Source organism: Parasteatoda tepidariorum, chromosome 9 (assembly GCF_043381705.1).
Source record: "Parasteatoda tepidariorum isolate YZ-2023 chromosome 9, CAS_Ptep_4.0, whole genome shotgun sequence".
In the NCBI taxonomy this organism is placed as follows: Eukaryota; Metazoa; Arthropoda; class Arachnida; order Araneae; family Theridiidae; genus Parasteatoda; species Parasteatoda tepidariorum.
In genome coordinates, this window is record NC_092212.1 from 67446942 (window position 1) to 67468288 (window position 21347).

The 21347-nt window shown below is 30.2% G+C and overlaps 1 protein-coding gene across 2 annotated transcripts in view; it reads right to left on the reverse strand.

The window, feature by feature from the left end:
- Nucleotides 1–18757, reverse strand: part of LOC107437961 (uncharacterized) — an 89632-nt gene extending 70875 nt beyond the window's left edge. The window contains exon 1 of one of the 2 annotated variants that reach the window (XM_016050113.3): nt 18536–18757. Coding sequence is in view for 1 of the 2 variants with exons in the window: in XM_016050112.3 (XP_015905598.1) it covers nt 8415–8422 (8 nt within the window). In the remaining variant the exon portion in view is untranslated. Of the gene's footprint in view, nt 1–8414; nt 8527–18535 lie in introns of those variants that run through there. The other variant, XM_016050112.3, reaches the window with a different exon arrangement.
- Nucleotides 18758–21347: the final 2590 nt, after the last annotated feature.

The window sequence follows — 21347 nt, forward strand, 5'->3', positions numbered from 1 at the left end:
ATTGCCGCAGCTGATGCGCTCTCTGGTTATTTCAGTTTCCGTTTTTAAAAGCGCTATAAGTTGAGCCACCTCAACTAGATTTGGCATGTGACATTCTTAGCGGCAATCATTGGTCGATTCGCCGTGCAAGAGAAATAGTAACATAAACAAAACAAAGCAAGCTTTGCCACTGGCGTAAAAGAAATACAGCCAAAATTTGGGAGCCACGTAAGAGAATTATGTATATTAGATTTTAATATCTGCTGAGGATAGATTAGGAAAAGAACATCAGTGTTTGGAGCTCCGGTTAAATACATATTGGGTAGTTTCACTTGACCTTGAAAAAAACATTGATGTAGGGCATATCGGGCAACAGGCACTTAACTGGACCTAGTATATATTTCGGAGATTTACCGAAGCGACTATGTGATTGTCAACATACATCGATGGAAGTCAAAAACCACCAATTTCGGTCATTCACAGTAACATATACACCAAAAACAAATTCGTAACTAGGCTAGATATAGCACAAGAACTACAAAGTTAAATGTCAGACAAAAAACATAATTTAAGATTATTTATGATGAAAAATCTTCATTCCTCTAATTAAATATTTTAAAAATAGTCTTTTGTAGGTCACAACGTTCACAATTACTTTAATAAATTATTTATTAAATTGGTTTTCCATCGAAAGAAGATTGATTATTTAGGGTTCAGACGAAAAAAATTGGGAAACGCTGCTCTAAATAATTTTCATAAAATCATTTTTTTGCATTCTTTAATCTCCAGGATTTAGCATACAACTAACCGGAGTCGGAAGCGAGCAAATTTTTCTGACTCCAACTTCCACTTTGGCAAATTTTTCTTCATCATGGACTCCTCGAATCCGACTCCATAACCTCTTGAACGCGACTTCAAAAGGTAATTAGTTAAATATTGATTTGAGACTCTCAATGTGATTACTTCCTTGCTGTCATTTACAATGATTCAAAACACATATATTAAGGATAGTAGTTACTTTCATCACTCTTATTTCTTTCAACACAACATATGATAATTCAGCCGACCGAACTGCATGGTTGTCAGGGAGCTGACCACTTATCTAGAAGGTCCCGAGTTCGAATCTCGGTCAGAAAGCATGGATGATCTGTCCTTCTTACTGTGGGGGTAATGTTTGCACCCCTAATATGGTACTCCTTGATAGTGTGGCAAACACATCTGCCCTTCAGTTTAAATATATGGGTGGGCATGGGGGGGGGGAGAAACGTGATATATCTCTGGAATAATTTAGTTAAAGTTACTATATTTTTTATAGAAATAATCCCCACATCACTGTTCATATACTAATAAGTTAAACCAACGCCTCCTATAACTGAAATCCCCCATGTGGATTCTTATAGGTCAGGGGTTTCCAACTTACACGAGGCCGGGGGCCACAATTCAAATGGCTGGGCGCAACTTTATCAAAATTTTATGTAGGACTCTTTTATGTTTGAAGGAACATTAAATATTACTGTCAGTTTTTTACCAAGTTATACAAAACAAAAGTATTGAATTACAAATTAAAATAAGTAGATTTTTAAAATTATTTAATTGTTATTAATAATATTTTTAAAAATATTAAATAAAAATTAAAAATTCGGGCTACAGTAACTTTTAATGTGCACCTTTGTATTAAACAATTAATGTGCAACAGATATCTAATTATTAATATATAAAACTTTAAAAAAGTTGTTATTAAAACTTATATAGTAGCACACAAAATGTTCAATGAGAATATTGAGGTTTGTCTGCTGTAACCACCAGAGAATAGATATTTACAAATGTGTGTGAAATTATTTTCGTTCAAAATTAGTGGTTTCAAAATGTTAAATAGGAGAATTTCTTCGAGAAAATTTCTGATACGCACATGCTAAATTATATTCACAAAATACAAAAAGAGCAACAAACACGATTATTTTTGTATTTGAATGAATATTTCTTTGGATGCAAAACATGAGAAATAAATTTTTTTGCACCGTTGGTATGTTAAATTTCACAGAAACGAAGAAATTAGGTTTATATTAACGAGAACAGTATTTTAAACCCATATAGATTTTTTACGAAAATTGTCCGCAAAAAAATTACAACTAATATATTCTAGGTCGCGGGCCACAAAAAAAGACTTCTCGGGCCGGTTGCGGCCCCCGGGCCGCCAGTTGGAAACCCCTGTTATAGGTAGTCCGATCAACCTACGAAGGTTAATCAGTTTGCGAAAGACCCATTTAATTACATCTGTTAATTACATTTAATTACATCTGTTAAATAACACAAAATTTCGCAAAAATAAGAAATTGGTAGCAAATATGTATCGAAAAATTTGTTTAATTTATGAATATGATTGGTTTGTTTTATTTACTTGTCAACCACCACAGATTCAATTCTCAAATACATATGATAAATTGTTCTCAATTTCTTTTAAAATAAAATTTGGGTTCATACGCTCAACTGGTTCACTTTTTGAATAGTCTGCGCAGACTACTCATTAAATATCGAGTGGAGGCTTTCTGATGTAGGAGGTGATGGTTAAGCGCGGAATTTAATCTTAGAAATCCTGGACGAGGAATGAGAAATGACGTATATATACGTCGAACTCAGGGCAGAAGAGCTCAAACTCACCTGGAAAACAATAAAATGTGGTAGAAAAAAAATTTTTTTTTTTTAAATATTATTATGTTTATATATGTTATGTTTATACCAAAATATTTTATTTTCTCTAAGTAAATATATATAGATTCGAAAATGGTTGATATGAAACGTTATTTCAATAGTAGAAGCTAATATTAAGAATTTTCCAGCTTTTTTATAGCAAGATTAAAACCAGCTATTAATTTTTTCCAGGTGCGCAAATGATACTATCATAAATTTTACGAAGAACTTACCATCAAGATTTTTTTAATAGTTATAACACGTATAAAGGACTATTGTTTTTAGTATCCATATCCTGCAATATAAAATAATTAGCATTTCTACTGATAACATAACGGAAAATTACCTCCTTATATTAGTTTCTTTATTGTATTCTTATGCAATTTCGAGTTTTTATAGTCAATGATAATTTTTTGTTTTTCACGATGGGTATTCACGCCAAAAGCACCACAATAGATAGTTGTCGCGACATGTTTACATAACAAACACGCTTAACTGGTCAAGCTGTTGAAGAAAAAAATTAAAATTCATCTGTCATTCCTAAGATAGTCTTCGTGGAATTCATTATAATTGAAAACATGTATCGCTGAAATGCGCAGTTGGACAGTGCCAGCATAAATGTATCGCATCAGTGCTTACTGCGGAAGCGCTGGTCAAATTTTTAATGTATGTCTGTCTCACTTCTGAAGGGGCAAGGTCAACATGTGTTTTGTTCACCGGTCAGTTCGGGGAAAAAAAAGAGAAAGAAATTAGGATCATCCGTTAGAATTTCGAAACTTTGGGATTGGAAACGAAATTTCGCAGTAAAAATCCGAACTTGTAGTATTAAACAGCACTCTTAGAATTAAGATGTCTATTTTGACAACATCCTACAAACACAATATGTTAATTGTGTAATGCGTAGAGGGTTAATTACCCTATTAAGAGCCATGTACTCATGAACTTGTTTTCACAAAGATGAAGAATTGTAACTTATTTATTTTATTTTTGAAATTTACTATCAGCAATAAACGGACAATTGTGTTTATTGCAATATATTAAAATTAGCCTCCTTCAGCGTCCTGCTGGGTCACCTTTCAAAATTATGTTATACAACATATAAACTTTAATGGTAACCAAGACACAACAGTATATAAATATTCCAATTTTTCAACACGAGCCGTGATGGCTCAGGAGATAGAGCATCCGCCTTCCATAGAGGTGAACCGGGTTCGATTCCCAGCAATGGCTGGCCGAAACGAATCCCTCACCCGGCTTGCACCGACCACAGCGCTGACGTACAAATATCCTCAGTGGTAGACGGTTCATGGTTTAGACTCCCCTTGCCGTCAGACTAACAGTGGAAGGTTTTCGTGGTTTTTTTCCTCCATGTAAAGCAAATGTGGGTTAGTTCCATCAAAAAGTTCTCCACAGAGGCATAATTTCTCCCTCTACTTGATCCAGGAGTTACCTTGTCTTCTGGATTGGGTTCAAAATTATAAGGGTACGGAGTTGTGGGGATTAATAGTCGTAAACCAAAAAAATTGGGTCGATAGTCAACGACTATCGACCCAACATTGTTCAACCCTTCCTCCATTCCTAATTCCTTACATAAAATTAACAAATTGTATTAATTACCAAACAATATATTAATTACCAAATTGTTTCACTGTCTACCTGTTACCCTAGCGTAAGTACTTTGATTTCAATTTTAACTATTTTCAAGAGATGTCAGTGATATTGTCAAACTTCTTCATCTATTAAATTTTAGCAATAAATTAAAATTTGTTCGACAGCCATCAAAATCACGCAAACCATTGTGATTATGAGTTCAACGCATATATATATATATATATANAATTGTAAAATTTACGAAATAATAATTCTATATTGCAGTCGTATTTAATATTCCTTTTTTGTAATGATGATTCCATGATAATTTTTTCTAAGCATTTATTAAGGAAAAGAGTAAAGAAAATCTATTAACAAATAATGTACATGAAGCAGAAACTCCTGGAGACAAGTGTTCATTTCTTCATTTTCAAAAGACGCGTGCGCACTTTTTTAACATGTAGCATATAGTTATTATTTCTTCCATACCAGGTGATCTACAGTAACCAGACTTCTTTGTTAGAATTGACGCTGTAAGATGTAATCATACTACCGGATGAAGATGTATTAAGATCTCAAAATATTTATTAATTTGAATAATTTTCGGTTTCATAAAGGCATTTTACAGCGCAGTATGGATTATTTTTATAAATAAAGATAACAATTCTATTTAATTAAAGATAACACATACGAGAAATGCTTAGTTTATTATGTGAAAAAGATTATTTAAAGTTCTTATCTGTTAGGAAGGCTAGTCTGCAATTAAAATATAATTCTTTTTTACTTTAGATTTAAATTCCATTTAATTCTATTAAGTTAATTTTACATGCTACATATATATTAAGTTATAAATTAAGTTGTAAATTTAGATATTTTTGATATTTTCTAAAATGGTTGTAGAAATTTTAAACATAAACAGCGTTATGGTGCCGCATATTGCCATACCAATTATTAGTGACTCAGTCACTGATAATTGGTATGACTTTATGCAGCACCATAGCACCGTTTATGTTTAAAATTTTCGTTAAACTGTTCTACCGTAAAGTGCTCGACTTCGCGTGCAGGTCGTCGGGCTACCGAAGCGGGGGTGCCATTCCCTCTGTATAGGATCGAAATTGTGATTGCATGTCTCGGATCATCCTCAGGGATGTTTCCTAGACCGTCGCCAATAGCCCATTGTGCAGCTCTAGTACTACGTAAATGAACTACAACAATGTTTAAAATTTCTATAAACATTTTAGAAAGGATCAAAAATATATCTAAATAATTGCTTCGCGTAACCAAGTTTTTATTTCTATAGAAATAAAAAAAAATTCTTAATAAATACGTAACGTATAACGAGCTGTTCAGAACTATTTGACACTTATTATTTAAGACAAATGTATAATAAAAAATGAATTTAAATACTTAAGACATAACCAATTTTTCTAACACTATATTAAATAATTACTTAAAATAACCAATGAATAATAAATGTAGTGTTACCAATACAGGGATCTCGACTGCTCCGCTTTTTGAAAAAGTTTTAATTAATTGCGAAATAAGTTGTAAAATTTGCGAAATAATAATTAGTAGCGAAATAAATTGTAAAATTTGCGAAATAATAATTAGTAGCGAAATAAATTGTAAAATTTGCGAAATAATAATTAATAGTGAAATAAATTGTAAAATTTGCGAAATAATAATTAGTAGCGAAATAAATTGTAAAATTTGCGAAATAATAATTAGTAGCGAAATAAATTTTAAAATTTGCAGAATTAGGATAATTACGCCTAAAAAGTAACCATGAGACCAATGCAACAAAATTGCATGTTATCCGATAATTTGAATATTTGACATGTAGTGGTGATAAAATTCCTTAAAATGTAAAATATTAAACGAAAAATAACTCAACGTTACCACTAGAAATTTCGTTTTTACAAACGGATTCCTTTTTTAAATATCCGAATTTATGATGCCACATAAGAGAAATATATTTTTATATTATGAACATTTATATTTTGATGTGGCCGTCCGGGTGACTGCGTGGTCAGTGTGCCTGGCTGCGAAGCTAATAGTTGCGGGTTCGAATCCTGCTCAGATCATGGATGTTTCTGTCTGTGTGCTCTTCTCTGTTGTGTGAATGTGGTCCACCCTATCTACGGCTTATGGTCTCAAAATGAGACTTACCTGTGTAATTATTTTACACTCAACAGTAGGAATGGGCGATGCCAAGATTTTGGCATCGATATGATATCGATGCCAAAATGATCAGCGTTAGATATCATATGTATCGTCACGCTAACATCGCGATATTTTGATACATCTCGATGTTTCGCTACATTAATGTTTTATATTTAGTACTGTGCGTAAATTCGCAATTAGTAAGTTGCCTTTATATTATAATAAACGTTGCATTTTTTAATAATTATTTCTCAATATTTAAAGACGTGGAAGTCTGCAAAATAACGGTTAAATACATCGCGGTTAAAATAATTGCAGACTTCGATGTACTATCGGGAATAATACTCAATATCGCACTTCTAGCCATCGATGTCAATGATACATCGGGAAGTATAGTACGCATCACAGTAAATCACAATTTCCGTTGCTTCGTAAAATTACCAATCCCAGAGATGATTGTGCTCCAGAAAAAATCCGGATTTCCGGATTATTTGGTAACCGCGATCCAGAAATCCAAGGTCCAGAAGTGTCAAGAAATCATTGATCACATTTATGTATGAAAATTCTTGTATATTTTATTTAAAAACATTAGAACTAGAATTTATACTTGGCATTTCTTTTATTTGTAAATATTTTTTTCTGGTAGAATAATAAATGTGATTTGAGATAAAAGTAAATTTATACGTAATTATTAATTTAAATTATATATGCATATAATTTATTTGGAATTTCATGTTGTGAAAATATCAATGATTTCAATTTATTAAGATTAATTTTTTGAAATGCATCATTGATATTACTCAAGAAATTTTCAGGATTTTTGAGTTGAGCTCTCAATCACCCCTGCAATGCAAATATTGGATCGGCGATGATTACAAAGAATCGATATTTTCCGATGCATCTATTTATTGCCCAGTCCTACTCAACAGTGGCACTTACCCTTAAGAAAACTAGAGTGTGCATGCTGTATCAGTGTATGGCATACCGGCCAAATGTTTACCGGGCAGTAGCACTAAGAAAGCAAAAAAAAAAAAACTCATTTATTGAAAAATAAGTGTCTAAACACCGATAGATTGCATATTGGTATATTGCATATTTTTTTTTTAAAATTCCTTTTCATATCAGCTAATAATTTTTGCATATAATTGTTCTTTTTTCTTTTTATAAATATGCTCATTAAAATTTTTATTAATAGTTGGAGCTGTGTATTTATCAATTATCATCTTAGCAGACAAACCATGCAGGAATGTGTCACTAATTTCAAATTAAAATAGAGCATTTTTCATTTTTATCAATTCGCTGCCGGACCCTTCACAAAATATCTTTTCATAAAAACGGACCCTTCACAAAATATTTTAACTTAAAAACGGAACCTTCACAAAAGGATTTTTCTTTTAATCGGACCCTTCACAAATTTGTTTATCTTCATTATTATTTTGTTAATCGAATAAACCCTTTCCAGGGCAGAAAGCAAGAAAGATGGATGTAAGCGAATTAAGTTTTGTCTTCGGCAGACGATTCTTCCATTATTCGTCCGAAATGAATATTCTGCGTTCAGCAGTATAGGCTAAATACCAAATATTTGTATGTTGCATCTCTAATTTAGAAGCAGCAATTGTTGTTTATTTTTTTAAATTAAATTTTTTTAATTATAATTTTACAGTGTTGCGCATAATCTTGTATGTCTTTACAATTTGCAAATTCCTTGAAAAAGTTTTTTTTGCAATAACGGACCCTATTTGCACAAATTCGTAAAAGTGGACGCTGGTTGAAAGAATGTGAGTAATTTTTTCACAATTTCACGAAAAACGGACCTTTCACAAAATGTCTGGACAGACTCCTGGCTTGTTATTAAGTTTATAAAATGTATAGAACATAAAAACTACCCACTACCTAGACATTCAATTTCTGCAAATTTGAAAATTTTTTAAAAAATTCTGGAAAATTCAAAAAAGTTGAAAAAAATCTTTTGATGCAAAAAAAACATTACTTACTGAATCATTCCTTGCTTCTATTCGCTTAATAAGAGCGAAGATTTGGCGGCAATTCAAAAAAAAATCGTGATGCGTTTTATGGTCTGTTGATTTACTGTTCGAAAAAGTGAAAGGAAACAGTTATAAGAATGAACAGGTGGAAGTTAAGAATCATATACCTTATACACCGGATAAATTATTGCATCACCACACTAATCAAAATATTTCTTTCTTTCTTTTTATTTTTTATCGCTGGAGAATCTTTGACGAAAGTATTCATTAAATTGGCTAATTTGTAAGCTATATGGCATTTAGAATAATTGTTTCCTTGGTAAGAGCAAATACACTAGTGCCTGGTGATTAAAATGAGATTTTAATTCAATGAGAAAAACTGTTTATTTTTTTCGGAAATTTTGCAGGACGATTTTTGTTTTTGTTACTGGACTACAATAGAAAATCTTTCTATGAAGTAAAGATGAAAGACGAAAAACGAAATTTAAGCAACAAATAAGCGGTAGCAAATTTGTGACATTACATTAATATTTTAGCTATCGATAAAATTTTAAAAAGCAATATTAGAGGTAGGTATGTAGGTACTTTCTTTACGTCGCACTAGAACTGCATAATTGGCTATTGGCGACGGTCTGGGAAACAGGATCATCCTTACACATGACATCGCAATTTTGATCCCCTGCAGTTGGGAAGGCTCCCCTGCTTTGGTAGCCCGTACCGCGCACCCTCGGTCGCTACACAAGCTGAACAAAGTGCTCACCCACCCGCTTACTTCGTAATGCTCGACTTCGGCGCTCTACTGTGAACCGTGTCTTTACGATTAGTCCACTGCGGTACTTGTTCAGATTCGGAGATGCCATCATGCTTCGTTTTGACAGCAACTATTTTCCAGTGGTAGCAGAATTTATGTTTTCACGTGTATTTCGCAGTTTAACACCTCTGATTTTAAAATATTTTTCTTACCATATCATGTAAATAAATTGAAAGTGCATGTAAAATGCCTCTCATTTTCGGTTAACTTATATAGGATAAAAAAAGCGAAGCATATAGAACCTTTTCATCGTCATCCACTTGACTCCGGTTAAGTCATGGTGAGTCTGTACACAAGTAAGCGAAAAGAAACATATGAGCAAGATGTTCTTCTCAATTCGCTACGACTTTTATGAATTATTTAAGGATGGATACCTCGGACGACTATAAATATAAGATGTGGTAGAAACTCATTTTTAATTAGTTAATCTATTATTCAATCAAAATTACCACCATGATAACACCCAATTTTTTTTCTATAAAAAAAGGCTCATAATTGTGCAAGCAAATTACAACAATATTTTTAAAGCAGAAATGTTAAAAGATGATGCCAAAATCAGAACCCTTAACTCGTCAAAAGTGTAAAACGATCGCAGGCACCCAGATAAAATTTGATGACGATGATGACCCTGAGCTCACTTTTTTACTAGTGATACAATACTATGAAAAAAATTAAAAAATTCATCATTTTCTGAATCATTAATTATTAATGCTACAGGGTCTTTTTTACTCTATTTTTTGGTGCTGCAGTCGTTTTATTTTGATTCCCGTGAACACAGATTAATTTTATTGGCGCTGTAAGTTGGTGCTGTAAGGTGGCGCTGCAACCGCGGCAGCATTTTTAATTGTTGTATCTACTTCAAGATCTTAAATAATTTTTTTTAATCCTAAATCATGATGACCTTATCCCATGATTTGATAATTCAATGAGAAAAGGTAAAAGGTTGAGCAATTACAGACTATGACTGTGACCATGATTTACAATGCAAATTATTCATACATGAAGCGGAAACATTCTTTGCAATTACTTTCAATAGTTAATTGAAAGAAATATACCGAAAAAGTTGCTAATTTTAATCTCTCTTAATAGAATTTTACATTTTTAGCAGTCAGTGGCATCCCCGTTTTGGAACGGTTATGTTGGATTACCTTATTGGTAAAAAAATATTTACATTGAAAATTAAGTAACTTAGGTTTGAAAAAAACTCTTGTTTTGTATTTTTAGTATTCAAAAAGCATTTAATACATTCCATCATAAATATGCTGAGATTTTTTTAAATTTATTTTATTTCACTTAATATTAGTCTTCAATACATCCTTCAATTTTATTTTTTCCGAAATACTAAGTATCTCTTGCATTAGAATGGTATGCCGATTACTTTAACGCCTTTTTGTATTCGATGAATAATTGATTAAATATACAGTTTCATGACACTAAAGTCGAAAGTGGTAGTTCTGTACCATAGTCTGTGTGTGATAATTTATAAGTGTGCGAGTCAACAAAATTGAGCAGATATAAAATTGTTTTAAACTATGATCGAGGCCAAAACATAGCACTGAAGTAGAAGTGGGAAATATAAAGGGGAAAAAAAATCACTGGTGTACTATACTAGGTATATTATTGTTAATCTTTTTTTCTGAGGGGGTTTATTAACTCTTTGCAGTTCGATATCGCTTCTGAGGCGCCATCAACAGTCACCATTCTAAAATTAAAAAATTTTAAAACCTTAATAATTAGTGACCACATTATTTTAAAAATTTTATAAATTATATATAAAAAAAAAATCACTGTACAGTTTTATAAATGATTCCGATATCGCCTCTGAAGGTCCTAGAAGAATTTTATAAATTATATAAAAAATACTGTTCTGTACTGTTAAATAATTTAGTGCTTATTATTTAAAATTAAATAATAAGCACTTAAAATTTATTAATAATTTTAAATTTATATTATTTAAAATCTAGTAAGATTTAAAGTTTCTAAACAGTATAAAGAATAGGAGAATATGTTTGATAATAAACATATTCTCCTATTCTTTTATATTACTTCAAAATCATCCATTTATTCTATTTTATCAATCAGATGATCATCTAACTAAAAATATTCTCACACAGGAAATTATTTTTCTATTCGAAGGTTATTTGAAGAGTTATTTCCTTTTTTTTAAATTCTTTTGTTTATCGCTATTATTTCCAATACGTATTAATTTTACCTTCACAAAACTGCATTTATTTATCTGAGTTAATCTTATTTTTATTCTTCCTAAATTTTATAACTTATTAAATGAACTAAATATAGTGTGCCAGCAGTTACGATTATACTATTTATTATATTATATTCACATTTAATTAATCCTATAATTTTATTATTAAAAATAAATATAATATTTTTTTTTTTAATTGGAACCAATTCGTATTAATTTTATCTTCACAAAACTGCATTTATTTATCTGAGTTAATCTCAATTTTATTTTTCCCAAATTTTATAACTAATTAAATAAAGTAAATATAGTGTGCCAGCAGTTATGATTATGTTATTTATTATATTCACATTTAATTAATCCTATAATTTTATAATTAAAAATAAATATATTAAGTAAAAAAAAATTTTATATTAAATTTTAATTAATTTATTTATATTAATAAAATAGGATTAGATATCCTAGTACTATATATTAGGTAGTACAATTTTATAAGAAAACCAATATAGATCAACGGCATTATTTTCTCTAGAGGAACTTGTTACTTCATCGATAATACATCGATGATACGATATCTTTCATTAACAATTTATATACCGCCATCTAAAGAATTTCTTCTATAATAAAATTTAAAATAATTTTATAAAAAGATAGGTAATGGTGGTAAAAGAATATAATGAGTCACATATAATTTAAAATTTTTGGAAAATTATATAAATATCTAATACTTAAATATCTTCTCATATTATCACATATCATATTCTTAAGTAGGATTTAGAAGTAATATTATTTTAATTATATTAATAATACTTATATATGATGTTAATAAAAATGTGTACATATAGCACCTCACCTTTATTATATTATAAAGCAGGGGTCTGTTTAGAAGAAATTTGGGTCCGTTAACGGACCCTTCACAAAATATCTTTTCATAAAAACGGACCCTTCACAAAATATTTTAACTTGAAAACGGACCCTTCACAAAATTATTTTTCTTTTAATCGGACCCTTCACAAATTTGTTTATCTTCATTATTATTTTGTTAATCGAATAAACCCTTTCCAGGGCAGAAAACAAGAAAGATGGATGTAAACGAATTAAGTTTTGTCTTCGGCAGACGATTCTTCCATTATTCGTCCGAAATTAATATTCTGCGTACAGTAGTATTGGCTAAATACCAAATATTTGTATGATTTTACAGTGTTGAGCCTAATCTTGCGTGTCTTTACAATTTAAAAACTCATTGAAAAAGTTTTTTTGCAATAACAGACCCTATTTGCACAAATTCATAAAAGCGGACGCTGGTTGAAAGAATGTGAGTAATTTTTTAACAATTTCACGAAAAACGGACCTTTCACAAAATGTCTGGACAGACCCCTGTAAATTAAACAGTATTTTAAAATACTCGGATTACAAAGGGCTAGTACAAATATTATTAGTGATTTAAAAAGAAATATTCTAATAGTATTTGGACATTGTCGAGAATGACTAATTTCCAAATAACTTGCTAAATTGAAATTTTAACCACCAACCCATATAATGATGCTGTATACAAAACTGTGGCAAAATAGATATTTTTTTAAAATGGCTAATGCAAGAGCAATCAAAATATAAAAGTATATGAAATTATTTATTAATTTTCTTTTAAAAAATTACTGCGTTAAATAAAATATGGCATTGGTTCGATGTAAATTATTTTCTAACTATTCCCTTGATAAAATTTCAAAAGTTGATTTGGAATCTTATTTTTTTTTCTCCAGCAGGTTGTCAATTATTTCGACTTTTGTTTGTTGTATTGTTTTCATAACTTCCTGTTTATTTATATTTTTAATTAAAAGTGAGAAAATTACAGGCCTGTAGTAAATATATGATTTTATTTTTGAAGGTTTTGTTTAAGTTTCAAGCTTTAAATATATCCACTCTTTCAAAGAATAAATTGGATTCTGCAGACCAAATCACCAGTGCTACGGACTTTTTTTCTTCTTTTTGATGACTTTGCACAATTGTATGGTTGTTTTTGGAAAGAAATACTTTCAAAGAATAGCGAGAAAATTACAAATCCGTTTGAGTTGTTTTCAAAAAAAATGAAAAAGGATATTTACCAATTTTATTTACTAATGTACTTAAATGTATGATAAAGTGGAGTATTTTGACATGTATAACAAGGATGTTAAATTAAAAAATTAATTTTAACAGAATATAATTTTTTAATTAAAAACAAATGATGAAATACAAATACTAAGCGTTAATACAGAAGCGAAGCTATTTAAAAAATATTACTTCAATGATACGCCTAACTACTGATTGTTGTTAGTTTTGTTTTTGCATTTCAATCAAGGGTTGCACAATTATGTTATTTTAAACTTATAATTAATTCTAATTTTTTTTTACCTCTTGATCTCTTACGCAATTTTATAACTTTCGTGAAAAAAATTTATATTTTTTATTTTAATTTTAATATCTAATGAAACATGAATTGTTACAAAAAATATTATCCGAAGTACAATTTACAATTGTTTATTATTGCGAAATCATACATGTAAATAAACCATACACAAATCTATAATAAAACACTTTCTTAATATTACAAGAAGGTTTTATTTATGTTTTTAGTAATTGATTATAGAAGAACTGGTTTCAAAATTCTACCATGTTCATATTTAACCCTTTGACGGTTATGAACGAGTTCAGCTCGCAATCGAATTGTGCCTCATAATGCGCGCAAACGAGTTCCGCTCGGGAGCACGATTTTGACCGTAATGGTTAGTAACGAGCACTACTCGCGTAATGAAATTTTTCCCCAATGCGCGCTGACGAGCTGAGCTCGTTTGCCATTATTATTCTGCATTGACTCTGTTAAAAACGAAAAGTACGTAAAAACTGTTATTTATGTACTACGAATACTTTAAGAAATTTTTAAAACGCGTGAGGCGAGCTATCTACCGCATCCAGAGATATCAACTTGCTCCGATTTGTAAAATAGTATTTCCTAGTGATAGCGAAAGTCAAGTTACTTTCAGTTTAGTATTTTTCCTTTTAAGTAATTTTTTCACCACTAAATATCAAAAACTATAAGTAACATATAAAATGCAACGTTAACGCAACAATCTTCTGATTACTCTATCAAAAAGTAGGCGTAACTGTCCTTGTCCAACGAAATTTACTACATAATTTGCTACCACTTTATTATAACAATTCCAGAAGACGGAGCAGTAGGCATCGCCACAGAAGGGTGACATTTTCGGAAGAACGGAGGTGGAAAACAGATGCCACTTTCGACTACTGTTTGCACGTAATACTGCGCGAAATAATGAAACGAAAACTGCTCATTTCCCTGACCGTCAAAGGGTTAAAAGAAACTAAAATTTTATTAACTTTTAGCGCGTTGCGGCACACTTTGAATTTTACCATAGTGTTTCTTTTTTTTCTTTCTTTTTTTTAAATTGCCATGACTGTTGCCGATGAAATTGAGCATCATTTGTATCTTTGGTATGGAAAATTATCATCATTTGGTCACAGTGTTTCCTTTTAAAACTCTTGACGTCTATAAGCATCATTTGTTGTCTGTCCAAATTGTTCGCAAAGTTAGATTAGCTTTTGCGATTTTCAATCAATTTACTGACGCCAGTATCACGATATTTTTTTTCAATATTTTAACCTGTGTACACTGGGGAGCTACCCTTTCAGAGAAGCTGTGCACAGTAGCGAGAGAGGATTAAATTTCAAAAAAGTCAGATTTTTAAAATTCGATTTTGCTAAAAGTTCGTATTTTCTCATGTTTGTATTTTCTTATTCTTCAAAATGATTCAAAAAACTTTATAACTTAGAGTTTTAAACTTTATCGACTATTATGAAATAAAATAATTAAAAATTTATAAATATTAAATAAAGATTATATTTTGCATGGATTTCACTTTGGATAAACAAATTTTATAATGATATGAAATTTTTTTTTTAATTCGCTTAAAAATTTTTCAAAATATCGCGAAATACAGACAAAGTAAAATTAACATTAATTGATCCAAAATTTGGTGCACTTTGGATCAAACTCTTGGGTCCATATTTTCAAAGATTGCTGCTGCCCCTTATATTTTGGAAGTCAGAAATATAAATCCGTCAAAAAAAGGTATGCTTATTCAGGGAAAGTAATTTTTGTTTGTTTGTTTGTGATTTCGTAACTTAAGATATTCTCTGCTCTTATTAATTAGCATATTTGAAGTCACCTTCTCAAGCCATTGAGATTGAGTCCTAGAACGTGAAGATCCGATCATTAGATCAAAAGTTATTCAGGGTTGTCTATTTTTTTTGGGGGGGGGGCACTATACGCACTTGTACATAGCGTTTCTACCACCTTTTTTTATAGCTTTTTTTTATATTTATTTACTTATCTCACGTTTTTGCTCTCATTATCTCACTAATCTCAACTAGGTGCTTGCCGCTTTTTTTCCTCGCAATTTTCCTCCTCCATTTTATATCTGACTCAATGTACATTATTTTTTATAATTCACGCCTCATAATTTCGGCGAATCAGTAGATGCCGACTTTGGTCGCAAGTACTGAGATCCTGAATTCTCCGTAACTCGCAAGTGCGGTGACGACTTTAACCCTTTCTAAGGCCGTGGTAAGTATGCTTACCGCCATTTTTCAAAGTCCGTGGGGAACATTTTTGCCACTTTTAATTTAGGTATCCATTTGTTAATAACTTCAGTTTTCTTGAAGTGCTTTTGAATAGAATTGGTAACCATTTGTTAGTTTAAGAAAACGTATAAAAGTTGCGAAATACATCTTTCCTTTTGAAGTTTGTAGCATTTATAAAATTTATTTTATAAATAATGAAAAATAAAAGTCAATAAGTTCCTAATAAGTCGTGGTAAATAAACTTACCACCAAAAAAATGGCACGAAAATTTAGATGAATTTTTATAATCTAAATGAGTTTTTTTGCTTACATCAATTACTGTTCTTAAAACAATTTCAATTCCAAAAATACTTTAATTTACCTTTACTAGAAATAAATGGCCCATTAAAGGGTTAACTAAATGCTTGCAAAATTTTTTCTTCGCAACTTTCCTCCTCCATTTCACATCTAACTAAATCAACATTATTTTTTTTCAATATACGACTCGTAATTCCGACGAATCAGTTGATGCCGACTTCGGCAGCAGGTACGGAGATCCTGAATTCTTCGTAACTCGTAAATGCGGTGACGACTTAAAGTGATGGCCAAATAGAAGATGCTTGGCTCACCTTGTACTATAAATATTGTCGGAATCTGCGACTTTCACCGAGGTAAATATAAAAATATAGCATCGTTTCCCACAGTTCTTAGAAAACAATTAATGGAGATAACAAAAATGAGACGAAATTCGAACATTTCATAAGTTTGTAATCACCACTATATGTTAATTAGCAAGGAAAATATACATATAATAGAAATATACCCTCCTAAACATTATAATGTAAATGTCTTATACCTTTAAAAAGATTATGCCTTTTTGCATTCACGTATATATACAGCCCCGTAAAAAACAAAAATAGGAATCAAAATTGCGAACGGGCTGCCAATTATTACTTTATTTGAAAATACTTCATAGATTAGTTGACAATTAAAAGCAACTTTTTGAAATTTAGTCAAAATTTTTGAAATTCAGAGTTTTTGAAAATTTAGTCAATATTTTTAAAAGCCCCCCTCACGAGAGTACAGGAACAAAATGGTTTATAATATAAAGTTTTAAACAATTTATGTGTAGTGATGTGGAAAATATTTTTTAATCAAATTTACAAAACCTAGAATAATATGTTAAAGCATAAACACATAAGTTATAACATTTCTTCTGGCAATAGCTATTACTAAAAGAAATTTTCCCCAAAAGCGTGGAAGCCCTGAAAAAGTTACTTTTCCTTAAAAGTTACTTTCCCTTTTCATAAAAACCTTGTTTTTTAATTTGATAATCAAGTGCTTTGTCGTGTAACTACGTATAAAAGTGCTGCACTGTTTTGCTAATCAGTCAAAATTTACCGAAGGATTTTGAGTGATAAATGATAAATAACAATCCCATTTGTCTATGCCAACAATAGCACACATACAAGAATGCTACTGGCGACTAAAGCTGTTTAGAACACTTCAGAAAAAAAGATTTACCCACCTATTAAAAAAAATTTATTTCTTCAGATTTTTAAGTAAAAAATTTTAATATTTCTAAATAATAACGTTAATATAAATTTTTTTTTCTAAAATGCTTACTGGCATCAGAAATTAAACTAATATCTTTATTATGCTTTAATTTGTTTAATATTTATGTTTTAAAATAATTCTCAATTACACTGTATTTTCAGTTTTAAATTTTATATTAGTATATGTAACCCTATATGTGTGATTTTCTTTAAACCTAAAATTGTAACTAACAGAAAAAATATCCTTTTAATTTAAACGTTTCAAAATAAATAGTCACTTCTTATATATTTACTATATATCTAACTGCTTTTATATCAATGGTGTGTCATATTTAATTGTACTGATACCTCATAGCAGCCACTACTTTAGAAGAATTCAGCTTTATTCTATAGTTTTAATGCTAAAGCGTAACTATTTTATGACACACAATATTCTTAGCTTGTATTGTTCAGTAGTAGTTAAGCTAGAGTAGTAAATTCTTAAAACAATTGTTAGTTCCTGTAACTATAAAAATATAAATAGATAATAAATTAAACATCTTCGTTGATGGAACAATAAATTTTATATTTCGCGACTATTTCATAATTTATTCTTAAAAACAATTCCATTTCAGAACGTCCGTTATTGCATCAAATAAACTGATGATGTGACAAAAAATTTTAAGAAATAAATTCTTGGAATAATATATCCTTTATTTTATATCAGCTATTGTTTTCAAAGCTGTTAAATTCCCGCTGAAATAATGTAAGAGAAAAAAATTTTAAAAAAAAGGCGGGAAAAGATAAATATAGATAATTTATTTAATTTATCGTTTGATTTTATAAATCGCTTTCATTTAACAAATAACCGTTTGTTTAAAGGCTAGGTATTTCATTATAATATTTATTCTTACATCACGATTATTAATTTTAAATGGCCGATAGGGAAAAATGAGGAACTGCTTACTTTTCTGCAGAATTTTAATCCTTGGTTCAAAGCATCAACTGAGAACAATTGTACATCCAACATGATGGCATTCGGCTAATAACAGACTTAAAGAATCCTTCTAAAAGTATGCAATATGCAAATGAGAAGAATCATAAATTGTAGATGATGGTACGACTGTGCGTGCAAGCGTGATGATTTCGAATGACTCGCATCAGTCACCGCGGAAAGTGAAAACGATCTAGAAATTAAAAAGGATCAAACAGCAAACGATGAGGGGAGAAAAAAATAAATAAAACTATCAATGAGGGTCGCCGTAGCACGTGACTTCGGACTTCTAAAGCAATGTGTTTGTGTCACGTTCCGGATAAGGAAATGGGATTTCAAAGAGAAGGTCGAAAACGATTTTTTTTCTCTCATTTTTGTCTCGTTCATTTCTCTAAATTTTTAGTGTGACACTGAATTTTACACCCGCACTGTTAGAAACGACACTGTGGGTCGATTTGCTTGTGATTTAATGACATCGTGAAAAATAAAAAAACAACTAAAATAAATTAAGTTTAAAGAGCTCGTCGAAAAAAGGTTTTTAAAAATATTTCATATTTCTATAACTAGTGAGAACCAATCAATTAGTGTCCATAACATGAACTCCACAGAACATGAAAGTTAACAAACCCTTTCCGGTGTAATGTTGCCATTATGGCAACACTAATTCAACAAATGTTACAAGCCTCTAAAAATGTAAAACGAAGAAATGCTTTGAAACGTTGGCAACCACTATTCTTTAATCAGCTAACATTTCGTTTCACTTAGAACGCACTGTTTATGGTCGGGTCGCACCAGTTAATGTCCAGTTTGACTAAAATTTTAAATATAAATTCGCTAATCCGAAAAGGATTAATGAAAACGTGATGATTCGGTCAAAAATTCGAAAGAGCATAACTTTCTTTTTTTCAATTTTTATTTTGCTTATTGTAGATTTATTTTCCAAGCCGACTGGCTTGTGTAGGGGTTAGGGAACTGCCCTTGCATCAGAAAGGTTCTGGGTTTGAATCCCGAGCAAGGCATGGATGTTCTTTCCTTCTCTGTACTATCTGTCCTTATTGTGGGAGCAACGTTGGCCCACCTAATGTGGTGCCCCTGAAAGAGTGGCCAACAAATCTGCCCTTCAGGTACCTGTGTGACCTAGGTCATTATCCAGATAGGAATTGGGGGAAAAAAAAATTTTTTTTTTCCATAAACATTAATACTTTTAAGTATGCTCGTCCAATACTACAAATTTCATCATTCATTCATTATATATAACTAAATAAACATTTTTGTAATTTTGATTCAGAAAAATATAAACAATTTAAAATTTTTGTTTAAAAATAATATAATAATAAAGAAATTAATAGTTTGTTTTTAAAGAGTAAATAGAGAAAATTGTTCTTATATTTATCCATTAATAGGCAGAGACAATTATGTGTTTTCACAAGAATAAGCAAATAGACATAGACATTCACAAGAATAAACAAATAGATATAGACATTCACAAGAATAAACAAATAGACATTCTCAAGAATAAACAAATAGACATTCTCAAGAATAAACAAATAGACATAGATATTCACAAGAATAAACAAATAGACATAGACGTTCACAAGAATAAACAAATGGCAGATGAAGTTTAAAGTAAGACTATGTCGTTATGTACGCAGAGTTGCCAACTTTCTACGCTTTTTGTAATAATTTATTTTAGTGGTAGCTATGTTTGCGTTTTAATACATTATTTTTTATTTATTTGAACTTATTTTCCACGCCATTACACATAAATGATTTAAAAGTTCATATGCAACGCAACTTCATATTAGTTCTTTCTAAACAAGGCTTTTAACCATTTCTAAAGCCGTGGTAAGTATACTTACCACCGACTTTTAAACTCCATGTTAACTATTCTACTACTTTTAATTTAGGTTTCCATTTGTTTATAACTTCAGCTTTCTTGAAGTGCGTTTGAATAAAATTGGCAACCATTTTTTAGCATAAGAAAACGTATAAAAGTTATAAAATGCATAATTCCTTCTGAAATTTGTAGCATTTATAAAATTTATTTCATAAATAAAGAAAAATAAAAGTCATAAGCTCCTATTAGGTCGAGGTAAATATACTTACCACTCCAAAAAAATGGCATTAAAATTTAAATTAATTTTTTATAAGCTAAATTTGTTTTTCTTTTCTTATATCAATTACTATTTTTATATGAATTTCAATTCTAAAAATTCTTTAATTTAACTTTACTAGAAATAAATGGCCCTCTAAAGGGTAAAATGTTGGAAAAATATAAATTCGACGATTGGATAAATTAGACAATATAGAATATTTATTATATCAGGTATTATATTAGTCTATTATAATATTTAGACCAAATTATAAGACGCACTGTAGTGTTTTAATAATTGCATATTTTGCACTAGTTTATATGCAATACTTTTATATTTAGACATAGGGGAGAGGGGGGCACATGTGAACATGGTATGTTTTACCAATATGATTTGAAATGAAAAATCTCGAAAAATTTTCAATTGATGGCAGTACTAGTCCTACCTCTCTGAAAAACTTTCAGAACAATGAGACATTTTGTTGATCTATTCTGACAATTTCTTTGTATCAGCTGGTGTTGCATATATTATAATCACTCGCTTCTTCAAGTGAAAGCATAATATAAATCAACTAATAAACTAAAATTAACTATTGCAGATCATTATATGAACATTCAGGTAAGTTTATGACAATTATTCTTTTTTTTTACTCAATTAAAAGTTCTTTATTTTTCAAGTTAGGTTTAAGAAGG